At 36.1% G+C, this 22,296-nt stretch overlaps 1 protein-coding gene across 5 annotated transcripts in view; it reads left to right on the top strand.

Moving 5' to 3' along the window:
- The window catches only part of SCN2A (sodium voltage-gated channel alpha subunit 2), a 195,908-nt gene that overhangs the window by 114,786 nt on the left and 58,826 nt on the right, over nt 1–22,296 (top strand). For all 5 annotated transcript variants that reach the window (XM_058441550.1, XM_032755543.2, XM_032755544.2 and 2 more), the window contains 7 exons: nt 779–842; nt 2,373–2,514; nt 2,655–2,861; nt 4,236–4,523; nt 11,920–12,264; nt 15,632–15,764; nt 20,109–20,347. In XM_058441550.1, the coding sequence (XP_058297533.1) occupies nt 779–842; nt 2,373–2,514; nt 2,655–2,861; nt 4,236–4,523; nt 11,920–12,264; nt 15,632–15,764; nt 20,109–20,347 (1,418 nt within the window). The remainder of the gene's footprint in view (nt 1–778; nt 843–2,372; nt 2,515–2,654; nt 2,862–4,235; nt 4,524–11,919; nt 12,265–15,631; nt 15,765–20,108; nt 20,348–22,296) is intronic.

The following is a 22,296-nucleotide window of genomic DNA, read 5'->3' as shown; positions in this document are numbered from 1 at the left end:
CTCCTCTGTCATTTTTCTTATGTGTGTGCATGTTTGTGTGTGAATATAAAAATACATATGTTTGCATGTGTGTGCATGTTTTCTGAGATCATCTTTGCAACTTACTGAAGTTATATGTCATACCTTAAAAATAAAAACTAGATAGCTCTCCATAGCTTAAAAATAAAAACTAGATATACTCAGACAACATATCTCTCCAAAGAAACAAGTTTATTTTCTTCGTTTGAAAGGCAGAAATCAAGCAAAAATTTCAAACAAAACACTATTTACAGCATCATAGGAGGGAATAAATACCTAAGCCCACTTCTCACAGGAAATTAAGTTAAAATTGGCAGGAAAAAATGTCTGAATCTGTTTTGAGCCCAGGGAAAAAAGTATATGTAAGGTAAAATGTATTTGCACGAAAACACCTAGAAACAACAAGACTTTCTTCTTTCTTACTTTTTGTGCCCAGCAATAGACTGGCAGCTCTTTCTTAATGTATCCCATGCAATTTGAGCTTATATTTGCAATGAATGCTGATATAAGTATGTTATCATAGTAATTCCTTCTGAACATTTTTCTTTTTAACGTAGATTTGCTAACCATTTGTATAATCAAAAATGTTATATATTGATATTTGTTCAACATTGTGAAAAATCTCTTTAGCCATATATATTTATTAGTTTATCCATCTCATTATGATTGAAAACATTTGTGAGCTTTGCCACCTAAACAGAGTGGCTGAAGTGTTTTACAGGCTTTTAATGATTCTTTCTATTCCTTTCTCTTTAAATAGGTCACTTTTATTTTTTAGAGGGGCAGAATGATGCTCTGCTTTGTGGCAACAGCTCAGATGCAGGGTAAGTGACGCTTCCTACTGAGTTTCAGTCCACACTGCTCCATCAGTGTCAATAACCTGCCACCTCCCACTCATCCAGTCCCACTCACTCCTCACTCAAAACCCTCCATAAATTCTACTTCACGGTGACTCTCAGAGTAGCCAGGATAAGTGTAGATTCTCACCTCCTTCACACAGTCATTTACTGCAATTATTTTTCTATGCTAGGTCACATCTAATCTTCCAAATTAGTTCAATATAAAATACAGAATAAAGCAGTATAATATGCATCTGAAGCTTAATAGAATTCTTAAGCACATACTTTTTATAAGTGTAATATTTTATATATACTAATGTGTTCTCCATAGCTTAAAACATAAGATCTCTGAAGATAATGTTAATATCTGAGACATGGGGAGTATTTAGCATCTTTTAGCAAAGTGCTTAAAAACATAAACTGGAGAGTCTGCATAGAGTCAGACTTTGACTCCATCATAGAATCTCACTTCTTCTTGCCTTCGTTTCCTCATATGGCAAATGGGTATAATAATTGGGTTTTTGTGATGATGAAGTGGATTAATAAATGTATAGCTATTTAGATCGCTCAATAAGTGCTTGTAATTGTTATTATTGGGATTGTGCAAATGTTTGCTATTAAGAAACATGGAGCTAAATCCTAGGAAAATTTAAAAACACAGTTAATTTTCTCTATTTAGCAAGATTTTAGAGCCACACACAAAAGTCTAATGCACTTTCTTTGGACAATGATACTGTGGACTTTAGTAGCTAATATGTGTAGCAAAATTCCCAGTGATAATAGGCTTTCCATTTGGCTCCTATGATCAGTGCTATGCTGCCTTTATCTTCAGATTCCAATGATAAGTAAATCAATTGATTTTCATTCCTTGTGTGTACTGTACTAAATGCGTTACATACAATATCTTATTCAATGTTTGCAAATTTGTGAGACAGGTTCTCTTATTAGCCCATTCTCACATGCGAGGCACCTGAAGATTAGCAAGTTAAGTAACTTGCCCAAGATCGTTCAGCTCAGAAGTGTCAGGCAAGACATTGACGCCAGGTCTGCTTGATCTTCAAGGTCCTCCTATGACATTTTTACCACACAGTGTCATTCACTCCTTGCAGCATGCCCAGCCTACCCTTTTCTCACTTCTTTGCCCTGTTCCCACACTTACACACATTTCTGCCTCAATACATCTTCAGTGAAAATCAACTTTTTCCTTACAGACTCTTTTAGCTGTCCTTAAGTCCCAGAAGATATTAATCATGATATGATTGCTTTTGTATGGAGACATGATAAATATAATAATGACAATTATGAATCACAGAGGAATCTACAAAGTAGACCTAATAGATTCTGTTATTATATAAATCAGTCCACTTAGTGCTGAGTTAAGTACTGGATAAGGTGAGAGAAATCGGCTTTTTTCTAGTGCCTGTAAAAATAGACATTGGCATCTATTAAAACAGGAAAACCAATTAGCAGACTTGCAATTATTGACTTCCTCTCTTTCCTCTAACCTAATTACAGCCAGTGTCCTGAAGGGTACATCTGTGTGAAGGCTGGTAGAAACCCCAACTATGGCTACACAAGCTTTGACACCTTTAGTTGGGCCTTTTTGTCGTTATTTCGTCTCATGACTCAGGACTTCTGGGAAAACCTTTATCAACTGGTGAGAACAGATAAAATCATTTTTCTGAGAATCATAAAACACTGAACTCAAGAGAATTGCTGTAGAATACTTTATTTCTTAGAGTATAAGTTTGTAACATCCTATATAAAATTTATTAAAATCTCTCTTCCATTTTGCAGACACTACGTGCTGCTGGGAAAACGTACATGATATTTTTTGTGCTGGTCATTTTCTTGGGCTCATTCTATCTAATAAATTTGATCTTGGCTGTGGTGGCCATGGCCTATGAGGAACAGAATCAGGCCACATTGGAAGAGGCTGAACAGAAGGAAGCTGAATTTCAGCAGATGCTCGAACAGTTGAAAAAGCAACAAGAAGAAGCTCAGGTATAGTGAACAAGCATATAGTCCTTTGTTTTTCTTCATCTAAATTCTTTGACCTAAATGTTGAGGTCAGTGGCAAGGTAGTTGACATTAGAAATAGGTCATATGTGTTTGGTAAGTGCTAGGAGCCTATTTGGTTATTAAGAAGTTATTACTTTATTGTGATGATCTCTGCCAATAGTAATGGCATCAAAACACGGATAATTATGATTGCTTTACTGACATTTTTTTCTCCCTTGTGACTCCTTGAGGGAATTAACTATTAACAAAGGCCTCATTTACTCAGACTTGCAGAGTAGATAAACCTACATGTCCTTGGTTGAAGTATTTTCTTAGGGGAAGAGGAATTCAGTTACACTTGCTTCTTCATTGCAGTATCACAGAGGTGGTAAGGGTCAGAAAACCAGAATCAAACTAAGAAAATTATTTCATTGAGTCTGGAAAGGCAAAAGCTTATTCAATATTTGTTCTCTTTTATATAAAGTGTACAAATGCAAGTTTGTGGGTTATATTGGTAAATCACTAGTGTGTAAACATTAAAACATTAGCACTCTCTGCCTCCTACTCTACAAATCCTTTAATTTGGACTTGACAAGCCTTCAAAATAAGGCAAGAATTTCTCTAATTATATTTGCTTGACTTAATGGCATTAACTAATCCAATTGCCTATTTTTGTCTTTTCTTGTATGTTGAATGCAATTCCCTTTTATTACTGAGTATTCCTAAATATGTAATAAAGGTCAAAGTATATTGCTGTAATAGCAACAATATTAAACACCATCTTTCTGCCAAAACTACTGTTATACTTTACAAATTCATGCAGATGCCATCATCTAGGATTCTCAAATAAACAGTCTGTATTATGTCTTTGCTGTGCATTTCTTAGTGAAATACTCAATTTAAATCATGGAGAAAAATGTCATTAAAATAAAATACTTGACTGAATTACATTTAATAATTCAGACTAGCACTAAATTTCTTTATTGTGTGAAAATGGAATCAAAGGCAAATGTCTACCAGATTTAAATAGGAAGCCTTTAATTCCTATATTATTTCCTTCTTAAAATATTGTTTGAATTATAGAACATGTTATTATGATCTTTAAGTGTCTTGCTCATATTATTAGATAATTAGACATCATAGTGTGAGGACAGAGCTTAAACGTTCTCATAAAAGTCATATGTATCATCTTCCATATGAATGCCCATTTTATTCTTTGATTGGTCTAATAACAATGTACTGTTTTCTAAAATACAGAATAAAATGGAGAATTGTTTTTCAAGATTACCTTAATGATATTGAAGCTCAATTAAGCAGTAACATGACAATTATTTTTTAAGTTTATATGCAACTTCCACATACTTTGCGCCCTTCTAGGCAGCAGCTGCGGCCGCATCTGCTGAATCAAGAGACTTCAGTGGTGCTGGTGGGATAGGAGTTTTTTCAGAGAGTTCTTCAGTAGCATCTAAGTTGAGTTCCAAAAGTGAAAAAGAGCTGAAAAACAGAAGAAAGAAAAAGAAACAGAAAGAACAGTCTGGAGAAGAAGAGAAAAATGACAGAGTCCGAAAATCGGAATCCGAAGACAGCATAAGAAGAAAAGGTTTCCGTTTTTCCTTGGAAGGAAGTAGGCTGACATATGAAAAGAGATTTTCTTCTCCACACCAGGTAAAAATATTAAATTACATGAATTGTGTTCTCATAAGTTTTTTTAAAGAATATGCCAGAATTTAATGGAGAGAAAACTGCCTTCCACCTGGATGGCACAATGCTTTCAGAGTAGTGATGATTATCAAGTGTTTTGGCTATCACTTCAGAGAATTTGTGAGTTTTACAACTTTTTGGAATCCCAGGAAGGAAATTTTAGATCCCTCTGGGTTTGGAAAAATTTGCGGTTTTGAGATTTTCTCAAAGACTCAAAAATCTTGGAGAAATTTTCCACATCAGGAATTATCAGCAGATGGTTCCCATCTCTTCTTAACTATTGTGCATGGATCTAGTGAACTGTGGGTTTTCTGAGTGACAAATTCCCAGAAGTGGATCAGAGACTCTTTTAGGCCACCTGCAGGGTTGTTCCCATGGGGTGTAAACATGACTTGCCAAGTGCATTCTTCATGCCCTTGTTTCAAAAGGGACTGAAACAAAATATCTTTAAAAGTAGCCAAAACTCTCAGATAGGCAGGTACTGTGGGAGATTTATGACACGAAATAAAAAGTGGTGTTTAGTTGTACTTGATTATCTGTGTTTCATGTTAAACATGGGACTTGCATTCGAAGAATACTGTGATTTATAAACTACAACAAATATTCACTGGATGCCTCTGCCTTTTGTACTCATGCAAATTGTTGAAATTTTAAAATTTAGAATCCCAATTGTCTTTGAAATTACCAAGAGAATTCACAGGAATACACAGTACCTCAGAAGACATTTTCACCAGGAGTGAAACTTTAATACCTATACAGTAGCAATAAGAATTACAACCACAACATTGATAATGGCTAATATTTATACGTTGTGTTGTTCTTTGCAATATTAATTCACTTAAGCCTTTCACTACAACCCTAGGTAAGTTCTAATTTAATTAATATCCCCAATTTTTATATGTGAAGAGAAGCAGGGGGCTGCATTCTTTGTTGAGTACCTATTTTATGCTTGGCATTCTTTCTACACTCTCATAATTAATGCTAACAGTTCTGTAGAATAGTATTATTTTCATTACTGTAATGAAAAAACTATTTTGGATCAGTAAACTTAAATAGTTGCACAATGTCATATAGTAATAGAAAAAGTTATTATGATCTTTGAGTGTCTTGTTCGTATTAGGATTGTTGGTATTCAAATTTTGCCTGGTACTGAAAACCTTAAACTTTCCACTTTATCAAGTTGCCTATGAAGAATGCCTTTAAAAACTGATAAGGAAATTTACAATATGACTTTATTTAAAATACACAATGGCATTATACTTTCACTTTTACCTTTTTATAATATAGACAAGTTCACATAACCTTACATGTGATATATATAAATTTTTGTAGGTCAGCCTTATTCATTTCTAATGCAAATAACATCATAAGATAGGATACACTGGGGATTAATTCAAATTTAACATAGGATCTTTAAATATCAAAATTTACTTGGTGTCTTTCATTTTGTTGTCACAATCATGATGATTCTGTTAGTAGAAACATTAATCAATAAATAGGAATCCTTTAAAAGGCAAACCCCCTGTTTACAGCATTAGTCATTCTGAAAAGGAAGGAAGAAAAAGAAAGGGAGGGAGGGAGGGGGAGACCGAGAGAGGGGAAAAAAGGGAGCAAAGGAGGGAGGAAGGTAAAATGTTTTTGCCTACATTTTTACCTACATTTGTCTAAATTTTTGCCTAAAGTTGTCTAAGTTTTGGCCAAAATTTGCCTAAATTTTGGCCCAGATTTGAAACTTCATTATCAAGTTCATATCAAACAGATACCACAGAGATTCTCTTCAATTTGCCTTATTTCTAATTGAATAAAACTAATTCTAGGCAAAATAGTGAAGCCTGATAAGGCTAGGCTCTGTCCTTCCTTTTTCTGTACATTTTGCTCATAGATATGATATTCTCCCAGCAGCCTCTTCTTCATACCTCTACATACCTCCATTTCCCAGCTAGTTGGGTATTATAAGCGATCACTGACTTAGAAGACATGGCATGGCTGGCTCAAATTGATACTTCTTCTTAAGCAGTCTCTATATAAAAATAGAGTTAAAGACTTTATTTTGCTTGATAAAGAAATAGTCAAACAAATGTCTAAGAGGATGGAGAGGGAGACAGAAAAAGACAGAGGGAAAGGGAAAGAAAGAGAAAGAGATGGGGGGAAGGAGAAAAGGAAGAAGGGAGGAGAGACAGAAAACCCTGAAATCACACCAACCCCACTTTGCAAGTCCTGAAAGTAATACTGAAAATGTCAAACCAGATAGAAGTACTTAACGTTGGTATAGTAATGGAGGGCCTATCGTGTCTGTTAGATTTTTAAGAGTTTGAGACCCCAAAACATTAGGAATTATTGTTTTGTGATGACGTGATTGTGTTGGTAACCATCTCTGTGTTTGTATTGAAAAACTATACAATGTAAGCCTTTACTGCAAGATTATAATTTCTTTAGTAGAGTAAGTGGAAATATGAATAGTTTCTTAGACTCTGATTTGACTTGTTAGTGTGGTAAAGAGGGGAGAAAAAAGTCAAGAATGTAATCTCTAATCAAGTTTCAAGATAATCTGGATTTTTTTGAAACCTTTATAAGGTAAAATTAACCTTAAATTATTACTTTATTATTTATTTGTGATAAGCTAGGAGTTTTGCTTTTTAAAGATTCATTTGGTATGGGGAATATTTCTTACTGGCCATCTTTTTTGTGTGTTACAGCATTTGATTACTATGCATTTATGTAATGAATGTCAATAATAGAAGTTGATGCTAACGGATGGGGCACAATCATTTCTCATATAGCTGTCACATGTAAACTATGTTTTTGTATAGCTTAATTCATCCATGATCCTTGAAAAGCATGCAAACTTATAACTCTATTTTTTTCCAATGCTTCTATGGCTCCAGCTGAATCGGGTACTGGCAGTTAAAATATAAACTCTTACTAAAAGCGATAGAAACATTCTTCATTGCAAAGTATGTATTGTTTGCCTTTCTTTTTTAGCTAATGATGAGCAGTATGTCACACATCCTGTAAATCCCATAACTGTTATGTCCTCATAGCTAATTCAAAGTCCCTTGTTAGAGGAGAGAAAGGAGACACGAAAGAAGATGGATAGTCTAAGAGAGGCTTTAAAAAATAACTACTTGTGTGGAAAATGATAAAAGAAAAGAATGAATCTTACTAATGTAGTTAATAGGATAAAAAAGCACGGGAACAACAAAAGGAGAGATGACTTCTGTTGTGGGAGCAGTAAGTCTTCTTAGAAGTAGTTCTAGGCCGGGTGTGGTGGCTCACGCCTGTAATCCCAGCACGTTGGGAGGCCGAGATGGGCGGATCACTAGGTTAGGAGATCAAGACCATCCTGGCTAACATGGTGAAACCCCATCTCTATTAAAAAAATACAAAAAATTAGCCCGGCATGGTGGCGGGTGCCTGTAGTCCCAGCTACTTGAGAGGCTGAGGCAGGAGAATGGTGTGAACCTGGGAGGTGGAGCTTGCAGTGAGCCGAGATCACGCCACTGCACTCTAGCCTGGGTGACAGAGCGAGACTTGATCTCAAAAAAAAAAAAAAAAAAAAAGAAGTGGTTCTTACTGTAAATAATGAATAGAATCACATAAGATAGTGTTTAACATTTACAGACATTTATTATAAACTAACAGATATTATTGAGAAAAAGTAATGCTTTAGCTGGAAAGAAAATAAAAGGCATACTTATTGGTCAGTGTATTACTCTGTTTTCATGCTGCTGATAAAGGTATACCCAAGACTGGGCAATTTAGCAAAGGAAGAGGTTTAATTGGACTTACAGTTCCATGTGGTTGGTGAAGCCTCACAATCATGGCAGAAGGCAAAGAGGAGCAAGCCACATCTTACATGGATGGTGGCAGGCAAAGACAGAGTGAAAGCCAAGCAAAAGAAGTTTCTCCCCATAAAACCATCAGATTTCATGAGACCCATTCACTACCACGAGAACAGTATGGGGAAAACCACTACCATGATTTAACTATCTCCGACAAGGTCCCTCCCACAACAGTGGGAATTATAGGAAATATAACTCAAGATGAGATCTGGGTGGGGACACAGCCAAATCATGTCATTCCACCCCTGGCCCCTCCCAAATCTCATGTCCTCACATTTCAAAATGAATCATGCCTTCCTTCCCAACAGTCCTCCAAAGTCTTAACTCATTTCAGCATTAATTCAAAAGTCCACAGTCCAAACAAAGCCTCATCAGAGATGAGGCAAGTCCTTTCCATCTATGAGCCTGAAAAATCAAAAGCAAGTTAGTTACTTCCTCGATAAAATAGGGTTACAGACATTAGCTAAATACAGCCATTCCAAATGGGAGAAACTGGCCAAAACAAAGGGGCTACAGGCCCCATGCAAGTTCAAAATCCAGCGGGGCAGTCAAATCTTAAAGCTCCAAAATGATTTCCTTTGACTCCATGTGTCACATCCAGGTTACGCTGATGTAAGAGGTGGGTTCCCTTGGTCTTGAGCAGCTCCACTCCTGTCGATTTGCAGGATACAGCTTCCCTCCTGACTACTTCCATGGGCTGGCATTGAATGTCTGTGGCTTTTCCAGGTGCACGGTTCAAGCTGTTGGTGGATCTATTATTCTTGGGTCTGGGGGACAGTGGCTCTCTTCTCAGAGCTCCACCAGGCAGTGCCCCAGTAGGGACCCTGTGTTGGGGCTCTGACCCCACATTTCCCTTCCTCACTGCCTTATCAGAGGTTCTCCATGAGAGCCCTGCCCCTGCAGCAAACTTCTGCCTGTACATCCAGGCATTTCTATACATCCTCTGAAATCTAGGCAGATGTTCCCAAATCCCAGTTATTGACTTCTGTTCACTGACAGGCTCAACACCATGTGGAAGCTGCCAAGGCTTGAGGCTTGCACCCTCTGAAGCCATGGGCCTAGCTCTACATTTGCCCTTTTCAGCCTGGCTGGAGCCACAGGGATACAGAGCACCAAGTTCCTAGGCTGCACACAGTGTGGGACCCTGGACCCGGCACATGAAACCACTTTTTCCTCCTAGGCCTCCAGGCCTGTGATGGGAGGGGCTGCTGCAAATATCTCTGACATGCCCTGGAGACATTTTCCCCATTGTCTTGGGGATTAACATTCAGCTCCTCATTACTTATGCAAATTTCTACAACCTGCTTGAATTTCTCTTCAGAAAATGGGATTTTCTTTTCTGTCACATTGTCAGGCTGCAAATTTTCCAAACTTTTATTCTCTGCTTCCCTTATGAAACTGAATACCTTTAGCAGCACCCAACTCACCGTTTGAATGCTTTGCTGCTTAGAAATTTCTTCTGCCAGATACTCTAAATCATCTCTCCCAAGTTCAAAGTTCCACAGATCTCTAGGACAGGGGCAAAATGCCACCAGTCTCTTTGTTATAATATAACAAGAGTCACCTTTGCTCCATTTCCCAACAAGTTCCTCATCTCCATCTGAGACCACCTTAGCCCGGACCTTATTGTGCATATCGCTATCAGGCTTTTGGTCAAAGCCATTCAATGAGTCTCTAGGAAGTTCCAAACTTTCTCACATTTTTCTGTGTTCTTCTGAGCCCTCCAAACTGTTCCATCCTCTGCCTGTTATCCAGTTCCAAAGCTTCTTCCACATTTTTGGGTATCTTTTCAGTAGAGCCCCACTCCTGGTATCAATTTACTGTATTAATCTGCTTTCATGCTGCTGATAAAGAAATACCTGAGACTGGGCAATTTACCAAAGAAAGACATTTAATTGGACTTATAGTTCCATGTGGCTGGGGAAGCCTCACAATCATGGCAGAAGGCAATGAAGAGCAAGTCATATCTCACATGGATGGTGGCAGGCAAAGAGAGAGTGAGAGCCAAGTGAAAGGGATTTCTCCCCATAAAATCATGAGATCTCATGAGACTTATTCACTACCATGAGAACCATATGGAGAAAACTGCTGCTATGATTCAACTATTTCCCACCAGATCCCTCTCCCAACAATGGAAATTATGGGAGATACAACTCAAGATGAGATCTGGGTGGGGACACAGCCAAACCATATTAGTCAGGAATATAAAAACCTAGATATTAGTAGGTATAAAATAATGTTTTTAGTTAGTTTTAAACCTTTGGAGAGGAAAAGATCAAACCAATAATACTTAAGTGATGAAGTTAGTATTCTTTCCATTAATAATTACATAAATCCAATGCAAGCTGGCTGAAGTAAAAAAGAGAATGTATTAGACGACGTAAATTATGTCTGTGAATAGCTTTAGGCATGGATGGATCCAGAAGCTCAAGACATGTTACCATGACCATGTCTTTCTCCATATCTGAATCCAGGTTCCTCCCACATGGTGGCAAGATGTCACTGCAGCTCCAAACTTAGAGCCAATATTTTTAGCAGCCTCAAGTGAAAAACCACCATTTCCTCAACAGTTGTAAAAGACAGGGATATCTTTCAATTGACCAAGCAGGATTTCATGACCATCTTTAAATTACATATTGAATACACTGATTGGCTAGGCCCTAGGACATTGCCTGGAACACTAGGAGACCCGAGCCTCAATTCCTGCTGCATCCAGGAATTGAAGTTAGTGTCTCCCGTATAACCTGGTCTGAGAGTTGAGGAGCATTTCTCAAGGCTGAACAGGGTACTGACTTAAAAAAAAAAAAAAATTAAATGGTTGTGATCAGACTCTTAGTGAAATTTAAGTTTTTATAAATATTGCCCTCAGATTTCTTGAGACAGAGACAAAAGAGTGAAAATTGGGGAATAAATCATACAGTTATTTCAGCTTGATTTAATTTATTCATGAAGACCATAATAAAATATGCAAAGGGAAGTGGAGAAGCTGCCTCGTGTACTATAATTAAACATCCCTACTAGCAAGATTAATTATATTACCTCCATGGTAAGATTTGCATCAGGGCGTGGTCACTAGTGAGCTCTTACTGGCTACATTTTTGACTTCAGAGGATCTAAAGGTAGGTTTGTGTTTAATTGTTTTCCATTGGGTTGTTAACTGAAATTAACTTCTAAAGAAGGGTCTATCAAAAGTATCAGTTCTAGATGCCAGTAACAGGACAAAACATTATGGGGACACTTCTGACTATGTTAAAGTTTGGGTAAAGTAGAAGAAAAGAGAGCAGAAGATGGAAAATGGAGGAAGGAGAAAAAGCAAGAGTGAAATAGAAAAGGTGAACCTTGTAGAAAGTACCAAAATGCCACCAGCAGTCATCAGAGGGGCCCTTGGTTCCACATGTCCAATGACTTATCCTTGAGTAAGTCAATGACTATGACACAATGAATCAAATTCTGTTTTTCAGAATGCCAGCTCTTAATTCTCTTCATCTGGTTTTTGTTTCTTCTCTTGTTATTCATAGTCCTTACTGAGCATCCGTGGCTCCCTTTTCTCTCCAAGACGCAACAGTAGGGCGAGTCTTTTCAGCTTCAGAGGTCGAGCAAAGGACATTGGCTCTGAGAATGACTTTGCTGATGATGAGCACAGCACCTTTGAGGACAATGACAGCCGAAGAGACTCTCTGTTTGTGCCGCACAGACATGGAGAACGGCGCCACAGCAATGTCAGCCAGGCCAGCCGTGCCTCCAGGGTGCTCCCCATCCTGCCCATGAATGGGAAGATGCATAGCGCTGTGGACTGCAATGGTGTGGTCTCCCTGGTTGGGGGCCCTTCTACCCTCACATCAGCTGGGCAGCTCCTACCAGAGGTGAGGCCAATTAAAATTGCAGCTGATGGGAAGAGAGTTGTGACTGGTGCAGGCAGGAGTGTTTTTCCATTTCCACATTTAAGAATTTGTTGAGTTTGTTGTCCAAAGGCTGGGAGTTTGTTCAATCAAGCTGTTAACTATCTTGTGAAATTGTTCTATTCAGACTTTTCTACAAAGTAATTAAAAACCTAGGTTGGCTGTCAGAGAATATAATTAGAAGTAATCTTTCATCATTATTACTATGGTATGAAACCCGCCAAAAAGCAAAGCAACAATTTATCAACCATAATGTTTGATTAATATAGTTAATTTAAATCCAAGGAAATTAATGCTCACAAATTAAATAAATACTTAAGGATTTTGTGATTGTTGTTCATTTACAAGGAGATTTGAATACTTCTACTTGCAGTAGATACTATTACTAAATAGATTTAAATCCCATAGTACAACATTGCCTCTCTTTGCAGGTCAGAGAGTTGTAATTTTTTTAGCATCCACTCTAATGATCTCAACCATTGTAAATTTGTACAGTGAAGAGCCACTCAGAAAGTACCTGGTATGGAATCACGGGTTGTCATTTTTAGAGCAGATCCCAATCTTTATATTACTGTCATAAACTCTTACTGTAAACAAAGTGGCCCAAAATCAATCACATGGAAAAGGATTTCAACTACATCCTAGACACTTACAGGGCTATATTATTGAAATTTATTTCATAAACCATAAGATGCTTTTAATGTTGGTATTAAATAAAATTCCATTAGCTAGCAAAACATATTTTGGCAATGTCACTTGATTGTATTTTATAGCATTCAAAATGTCTTCTTATGATTTTTTTTTCACATAGCTCCATTTATTATCATTGGACAAGCTCTTTGAGCCACATTAAAATGATATGGAGTTCGTTTTCAGTTACCTAATGGAGGAGCTTCTTATTTTGGATTATAAAACAGCCATTATCTTCACATTTTTTGCATGGCCTCTTCCCACCTCCTTCTACCAGAGAAGTGTCCAGGTATCCTGGAGTCAAGTTGAACCATGAGAAAAGTAGAACTTCATAGTGGAGGAACCAGGAAGAATGAAGAGAGAACATAAGCTCTTCTTAAAAAATGATCATAGATAACCATGTACCAGACACTGTCCAGAACACTGTACATGTGTTAATTCGTTTAACTCTCATAACAACCCTTTTTGATAGTAATATTATCCCAATTTTACAGAGGAGGAAACTGAGGCTTGTGCATGGTGGAGCTAAGATTTGACCCCAGGTATGCTGGTTACTGAACCTACTTTCTATCAACACTGAAATATTACCTCCCGTTGAGTTATTTTTAATTTCTTTAAATCGAAAACAAGAGATGGTTAAGGAAATAAACACATAAACACTTTCATTTTAACCAATGTTTCTCAAAATATACTTCACTTTCATACTACTTACATCAGAATCTCATGGGATGCTTCTTAAAACTAGAGATTCCTGTGCCTACCCAGACCTTTTCAGACCAGAACACTGAGGAGAACAAGGTCTGGGAATCTTCCTTAACAAGCATCCCACATAATTCTTATACATAATAAAGTATGTTTAACACTGATCTTGATAAATGTTAATTGGGTAAACAAAAGCAAATCTACAATTATCATGCAGGAATACAGAGAGACTGCCAGTCTGTCAGAAATTATTTAGCATTTATCAATAATTATCATAAATCTCCTGTCCTATCAGAGATGATGGGACAAATCTCTGAAGGCAAAGTTGTTGCTAGCTTGAGGCAAAGCTTCGTGTTATCCCTTTATTTCCTGCTTCCTCAACTTCATTCTTTAATCTTACAATCTTAAGTGCTTTGAGGCAGGGCACTGTACCATTGCAAAGTTGAGATGAAGGTGCAGACAAATGAAGTAGGCTTTTGGAGAATGCAGGGGAGAAATGACAATAGAAAATAAATAGCTATGGGCAAATGACACCCTTGAAGGCACATCATTTCCTGCACTTTGCACATAAATTCAATCGAGACAATTTAACTTAAGAAAGAATTTTCTTAGTAATGTCATTAGCAGTTTTGGAATCTATTTGAAAATTAAACAAATCTAGGTTTGTACATGTGCTTCTGTGTAGAACAGAAGGGACTAGATGATCTGCATGTGGCTATTTTTTTTCTCCTTAAACCTTTGCCTCTTTCTGACAAGCTGAAATATTTTCAATTCTGAGAGGCACCGTTTTGATTAAAAGATTTTTATTTTTAGAGATAGGTTATTTCTTTTCTTACTAATTTCAGATGTTTTTTACCTTAAAATTAATTTTAGAATGACCTATATGAATGTTTATCACCATTAGTGACAATCATATGCCATGAGTGGAAATTTTGGTTTTGAATATGTATGCATTAAAATAATTCAACTTACAAAAGATAACATACTGCTAACTGTTCACATCATAATATGATGTGACCAAAATAAATAATATTTTGGTCACATTATTATATTTTGATCATATTGTTCTTTTAGAAATAGGGAAAATCCTCAAAGGAATGAAACTTTTTAATTTATTATTAACACTCAGACCTGCATTTGAAATTCTTTAGCTTTACTTTTTTTTTTCTGTGATAATTAACATCACTGTTTGATCTCCTGAAGTAGGAATAAATTTTCACCCATGTTGAAATCCTGATGAGTTTATTCTGGAATAGGAGATTATCAGATCATTGAATCATTACTAAAAATCACAGTCCCCCACATTGGTATTATCTGCTTAAATTATAGTCTCAGTGCCAAAGGTGGATTGTTTTGTGGATTAAGTAGTTTTTTAAATATAGGACAAAGCTATAGATTAGTTCTAAAATTTAGTTTTGTAATGAGGAATGTTGGGAAATGTTACCTGTCTCTAATGAATGAAGGCATTTTACAACTGGAATTCACATTTTAGGGGAACTATTACTGATGCATATGAAGGAGACTTTCAAACCTTTTTGTTCGTATATTAAACTACCTGAATATACGTCTATAAAGATCTAAAAACTCAACCTGGGTGAAAATTAAGAAACAGTATGTTTCGGTCTGAAGTCCTAAGTAGGATTGGCTGAAATGCTAAAAGCCTATCTGTCCAGTAGTAGACCTGGTCCCTCCAGCCCAAATCCCTGGGATGGAGGAATAGGAAAGCCCATCTTGACAAACCCAGGCCTCCCCAAAAGCTGAAAATCTGACAGACTTTCAAGCACCCCCAAAGAATTGTAATTTCAACAATATCTTAGTGAGCTTTTCACATCTGAGAAAGCATGGTGTATATTTAGTTAAATAACACCTGTTATAGGAATGCTTTGGGCTTTGCTGCTTTCAAAAATAGTGATTATTTCATCTGAAATTCTACTTTTAGGGCACGACTACTGAAACAGAAATAAGAAAGAGACGGTCCAGTTCTTATCATGTTTCCATGGATTTATTGGAAGATCCTACATCAAGGCAAAGAGCAATGAGTATAGCCAGTATTTTGACCAACACCATGGAAGGTATGTCAAAAGTCCTGCATCACAGTTACTTGGTGCTTTGCTAATGATGAAAAAACACTTCATAAATTTCAATAAAATACTTCTTGACTTGATACTGTATCATTATTACATATTTTACTAAGTAAAAGTAAAATCCGTGCACAACTCATGGATTCTATTATCTTCCATAGATTTTTTTATGTTTAGCCTCCAGAAAGCTGCTGCAAATTTAAGGTACATTTTGAACACCACTTTCATACATTAAATTCTAAACATTGAAACTTGTGTGCATGACATTGAAAAGAGTGTAATGATAAATGCTTATCCTTATGATGATGCTAAGCCATTTGGATTGTATTAACTGCTTGAGACACAAGTTATAAAATCCTATGACTTAACCAGAAATGTAAATTAAAAATGTGAATTAGGGTTTGATATTAACTTCCTTGGAGCAAAGTGTTTAAAATTTTATGGTCCTACTTTTGCCTTTCTCTGACCAGATTCTTACAATATATCAGCTTTCTCTTTAGCTGCAGATTTTATCTGAATAGTTAACATAATGTTTAGCAGTCTGGATCTCAGAATGCCAAAATAAAGACTTTGGGGACAGCTTAATCTGTGATCAATTTCTGGCTCTGCCATATGTTAAATGTGTTAATTTGTGACTTTGAATTTCAGTCTCCTCATCAGTAAAATGTGGATGATGATGTTTAGGCATAAGGTTGTTGAATGGATTAAATAAGCCTTCTTAGCTAAAACACTGATATATTTGGCATGCAGAAGACAGTTAATAAATATTATCATTATTAGTTGTTTTGTTGTTGTTATTTTTGTTAATTCACATGTTTTTGCCTTTCCATTCTGTAAGTGAATTCAAACAACTATCAACTTCAACTACTTGGAAAATATTTTCATGTAAAATGTATTCTATCCCCCTTCCTTACCCTCCTATTCCCTCATTTCCCTATCTCTTTACAAACCTTCTCCCTTGTGCCCCTTCCCAGGTATGTGTGTGAGCGTGTGTGTGTGTAGATGTGTCAAAGGAGAAGAGAAAAGGAGAATGAAAGCAAAAGAGAGCAAGCATACACATCCCTTTCTTATTGATAATTAGATTTTCTCTTGAGATTGGATAGATTCTTGGAATAATTCTTTTCCTGTCTGTATGCAAAGATCCCATGTTATTAATACCAATACGAAAAGCCTGAAAGTCACAGCCAGAAAAAAATTCACAGTGTAGACGACTGCGTACATCACAGACAAGTCAGTATCACAAAACCCAATTTTCATAATGTCCTAATGCAGTATCCTAATGCAATTCACTGATTTCAATGGAATATTAAACTCTAGTACGTTCTTCCCCAACCTCGCCTGCGTTAGCTTGCACTCCCTCTTCCCCCCAGCTGCCAGTAGCTTGCTCCTCCCTGTCCCTCCAGGTAAATCTTTTGAAGATTGTCTGGCCTTCCGCTCCTTGCCATAGCAAAACCACTGAGAGGAAGCTGCCAGTGGTTCTGCTACCGATGTCAGCAGCATGTCTGCTCCCTAAAGCAGGAAGTAGAGAAGGAGACAGGGTAAGTCTAAATCAACAGTCATGCTTTGCACTTCTGATAGCATTAAGTTTGAGCTAAATAAGACATTACTTTAAAAACCTCAAATATCCACAAGATTGGACTTGCCAACTAATTAAGATTTGGAGTTCAAAATAAATGCACCCACACCTCTCTCCACGGAACTATGTGACATAGAGTTGATTAGGATGGAAAGGATGTTCTAGGAATAAGTGCGACCTAGGAAGCTGAAGACTGAGAGTGTTTTCGTTTTGTTACCTGCAGAGCTTTTGACTTTGTATATTTGTGAGAAATGATGGCCAAGTTTTTATTCTGTTTTTAATCAGTTATCTAGAAAGAAAACTGACTTTTCTTTATTCAATTGTATGTAGACACATTGAGTGTGACATTGGTCAAGGTTGGTTGTTAGCAATATCACATACATGCATACTCAAGCTGACTTAAGATAATCTTTTTTTTTTTTTTTCTTTTGGTTTCTGATAATGCTGCAAAGTTTTCTTGGTTGACATGATCTCTTTACTTGGGGATCCTTTCTTCTATGTCTGATCATTGTTTAATTCACCTTTCCTTTTTATGATCCAGGCTTGTTGATCCAGTTGGCAATTTTTGTTTTCCTTCTTTTTAACTACAGCCAAGTCTCCGTTGTCCAGGGTAATGGATAGCCTCATGCTTAATGAAGCAGTAGTGGATAAGCAAAAATGAACCATTTACGTTTCAAATTTTTAAAAGTGCAAAATCACATAGAAATGTTTTCTGGTCACACCTTTGTGAAGGATGGTGGGAGGGTGAGTTAGAAGCACCTGAAGAATCAAGGTGAGCCAGCAAAAGACACAGATTTACTGTAAGTGATTCTATGTGGATAACCCACGCAGGAATAATGGAGATGTGGCTGCAGTTCTCTCCTGAATGCTTTGCTTTGTTTTAAAGTGTGAGATTCCGCCCCCCCCCCCCGCCTTTTTTTGGAATGAATAATTGAATGGTTTTATTTTAGAACTTACACAACTTTGCTCCGGTTATTCCTACTGTCAAGATGAGCCACATCTGCTGAATTTCGTTTTTGAAACTTTTCTCCAGTTTACTTTTTTTCTGTCCAGTTCCTGTTTGCTTCTCTTTATTTGCTAAATGACAGCTGGCATGGAAAGAAAAAGCCATATTATGGCAGTATACAGACAAAATTACATTTTGTAGTTTCTCTTTTGTTATTTACTGTAAATAATAATATCTCCTTTTTACCTTCAATGTAAATATAAAGTTATTTGGGAATTTAGAAGTATTTACAAAATAACCAGTGCATAATAACTATATTTTTTCTCTGAATTATAAATCAAATATTATTTATTGTTTACAAAGTTATGTATTAAGGGAAATGGAAACAAACTGTGCACTTGAAGAATTTCAATATCCAAAGAGACAATTGACAAATCTACTTTTAGTGGAAATTTTAAAAACAATAAACAATAAATTAATTTACTTAGGAAAATAGTATTATAGAATTAATTAGTGGCAAATGTTGATTAGTAGAAGAAACATTATTATCTGTGGTTGTGATTGTCCTTTCATATGCTGGTTCCACCCTTACAAGGTTTAGTTCATAGTAAACTGTGCCAGATGTGGACAGATGTTCCAGTTGCCACAATAGTATTAAAGTGACTGACTAGAGTCAACTATGCCATGGATTTAAAAAGAAGAAACCTTCCCTCTATTTCAGTGCTAAGAGGTGGTGGCCACATTTTGGCAGAACAGGTAATAGGGTGTACAGCGATGATATTGACAGAAAACAACAAATTCTGCATATTTTTCCACTCATAAGTTGATGAAGAGATTATCTTGCCAAAGGAAGATGGTAGACAATTTTTCACTTCCTAATTCCCCAAATTTATTTGCCAATATTCACCAAATTTCAGTATTTTGGGTATTACCTTAAAGATCTGTGCATTTCTGTCTTCTCTCCCAATAATTTGGTTGAAATTCTTCTTGACATCATTGTACATTTTCCTTGAATAAATACATTTGATATAAAATTTTATGTCATAAGTTTGATATGAGAGTTATATAAATACATTTAAATAAATGTATACCATGAAAATGTATGAATTATATGTATGTTTCACCTAAAATCCTTTGTATTTTTCCAGTAATAAATGAGTTCCACTTTGTGAAGTGTTGATTTGTAACAACATGAGGACTCCAGTTCCTTAGGCTGGGGTACTTTCTCTTCTTTTATGCCCTCTAATTAAATGAGAAATGTAGAGAGATGGAACTTTGTTGTGTCTAATATGCAAGCCTATAATCTAATAAAATTTAATTTGAGACTTTTAAACTGAGATTGGTGACACTGATAAAATTATCTAATTAGAAGATCACCAAAGCATATCTAATCCAAGAAACCGACATTCAGTGTGACTGATTAAGGTTCTTAGGACATCTCCTGAGATATCTCTGATAACATATATACTTCTTGCTCTATCTGGAACATGGATGAGCTTTAAGTGTACGCAGTGCAAGTTCTACCCATTAGTTTCTAGCAGCCTTGAAGATAAGTATCGGACAGTTTAGTATTGCCAATAGAATCTTGGAAGCTATGTTTAGCCAGGATACATTTAGAAAGCTTACTAGCCTTTCTGTACTGATCCTTTCTATGACAGCAAACCCATTGTAAAATTTTCCCTGTTCCTCCAGCAGATTAACCCATAATATCTTTTAAGAACTTTAGATTTTTTAAATTCCTTTTAATTTAAACCAAATCTGCTTAATAGAAAGTAAGCAGTTTTCATGAGGATTCTAACTTTTTTTCTTCCAGAACTTGAAGAATCCAGACAGAAATGCCCACCATGCTGGTATAAATTTGCTAATATGTGTTTGATTTGGGACTGTTGTAAACCATGGTTAAAGGTGAAACACCTTGTCAACCTGGTTGTAATGGACCCATTTGTTGACCTGGCCATCACTATCTGCATTGTCTTAAATACACTCTTCATGGCTATGGAGCACTATCCCATGACGGAGCAGTTCAGCAGTGTACTGTCTGTTGGAAACCTGGTAAGCCTCACTGAGAGTTTCTCTTCTTCTTGAAAGAGTTTATAAATTGCCTTAGCGAATATTGCTCTCAAATTAAATGTCAACTAATTGGCCATGTATACCTTGACATCAAATGTTTAGCATCCCTTTTAAATAACAAAAAAATGTTGCTACCATAGTGCAAAAGAGTCAAAGAATTTATGTACAATTTGATTAGAATTGAATTTAAATCGCTTATTTATTAGAAGATGATTCTGAATTGTCCTCCAAGGACCATTGATCTATAACAAAATTCTGACATATTTTTAAGATACTTAGAATAGGTTCTTTAGGACATGTCTGCATTTACTAAACAAATGATAAAATATGCCCAAGTCAGATAATTTTGAAATATCACTTGTAAGTACTTGAAGATGGACTATGTAGGGAGGGAACATCATCTTGGGGATTATTATTTTTTGTTTTGTTTCTTCTACAGTCTTAGCAATATTAAATTTAGAAATTATTTATATAATTTTGTTAAAATATATATTAGCATTCACTGGATACATATTGATATTATAATATAGTATAGTATAGTGATAGATATTAGAGTGGTCTTATACAGAGAGACAAAATGAAGAAAATCATGCAAAAAAGTATATTTATACAAGTATAAAATGCTTATTAAGTTCCCAACTTGATAAATGAACATATAAGCAGGTTATGTAGAGATGGTAAATAATATGATCTAAAGTATAACATGCAATATTTTTAGGCTCTGAAGTAACCACTATATTTTTGAATTATATTTCAGGTAGGACTTAACTGAATTAAATGATAAAGTTGGCATATGTTGGCCTCTTATTTTGTATCAGATATTGGACTAAATGATTTACATTAAATCTCTCTCTCTGGATTCCCACAAAATCAGTCTTAAGATATTTACTATAAATTGTCTGTATTTCACAGTTGGGAAACTGTATCCATGAGAAATTAACAGAGAAGTGGAAGGTCTGAATGCTGTATCAGTCTCTGAAAGCTATTTCAGAGACTATCATAAGCTATCGGCAAAGATCACAGAAGCTTAGAGTAGGAAAGGATAATAATATTACCTAATTCAAATTTAGAGCTATGTAAGAATCTCTTCAACATTATTTCTAAAAAAAAGCAGGGTGGTGGGGTAGCAATTGAAACAAGAAAGCCTTTGGAGGTAATATGTTATGATCCAAATTGAATGAGCTTCAGCAAAAATAAAGGGAATTCATTACCTCACTTTACTGAAGCCCATTTGGAACTAGTTCTAGGTTCTAACCTGGCTAGACTCAGGTTCTCAGTCAGCATCGCTGGGAATTAGCTTGTTATCTCTCTTCTTCCCAATATGTGACCTTCCTCTCTGGCTGGGCATTTTCCTACTATTGCCAAGGTTCTATCAACTTTTTTTCTGCTAATGTAGCTCCATGTACAGAAAGTTTGTGCCTCCTGACTAGTAGCTTTAATTAAGGCCCACAAATTGAATATCATTGACCTGGTTGGAGTTACATGGCCATTTCTAAACCAGTCAGTTACCCTAGCTCTTGGTTTTAATGCCATATTTGCCTAAATCAGAATCATATCTTATCACTGGAGGCAGAGTAAATGAGTGAAATTATGAAGACAATAATTAGGATACCATTACCAGAAGGAGGATGGATTCTAGAAAGAAATAAACAATAAACAGACAACTCAAGCTGGGGCTGGTCTTATATGTTAAGGAATGTAGGATCTGTATCTGAGGTGAATTATGGAATAGTAGAAAATCCATAGGCAGGATACGCATTCTTCTCAAATGCCTATGGGACATTCCCTAGGATAAGTTACAGGTTAGGTCATAAAACACACCTCAATAAACTTAAAAAAATTAAAATAATACAGAATATTTTTCTGATAAAAAATAAAATGAAATTAGAAACCAACAACGAGTCAATGTGGAAAATCACAAATATTTGGAA

The sequence above is a fragment of the Hylobates moloch genome, unplaced genomic scaffold (assembly GCF_009828535.3).
Source record: "Hylobates moloch isolate HMO894 unplaced genomic scaffold, HMol_V3 SCAFFOLD_1, whole genome shotgun sequence".
NCBI classification, from domain to species: domain Eukaryota; kingdom Metazoa; phylum Chordata; class Mammalia; order Primates; family Hylobatidae; genus Hylobates; species Hylobates moloch.
The sequence above is the reverse complement of the archived record's forward strand: the minus strand, read 5'-3'. Positions and strand labels throughout refer to the sequence as shown.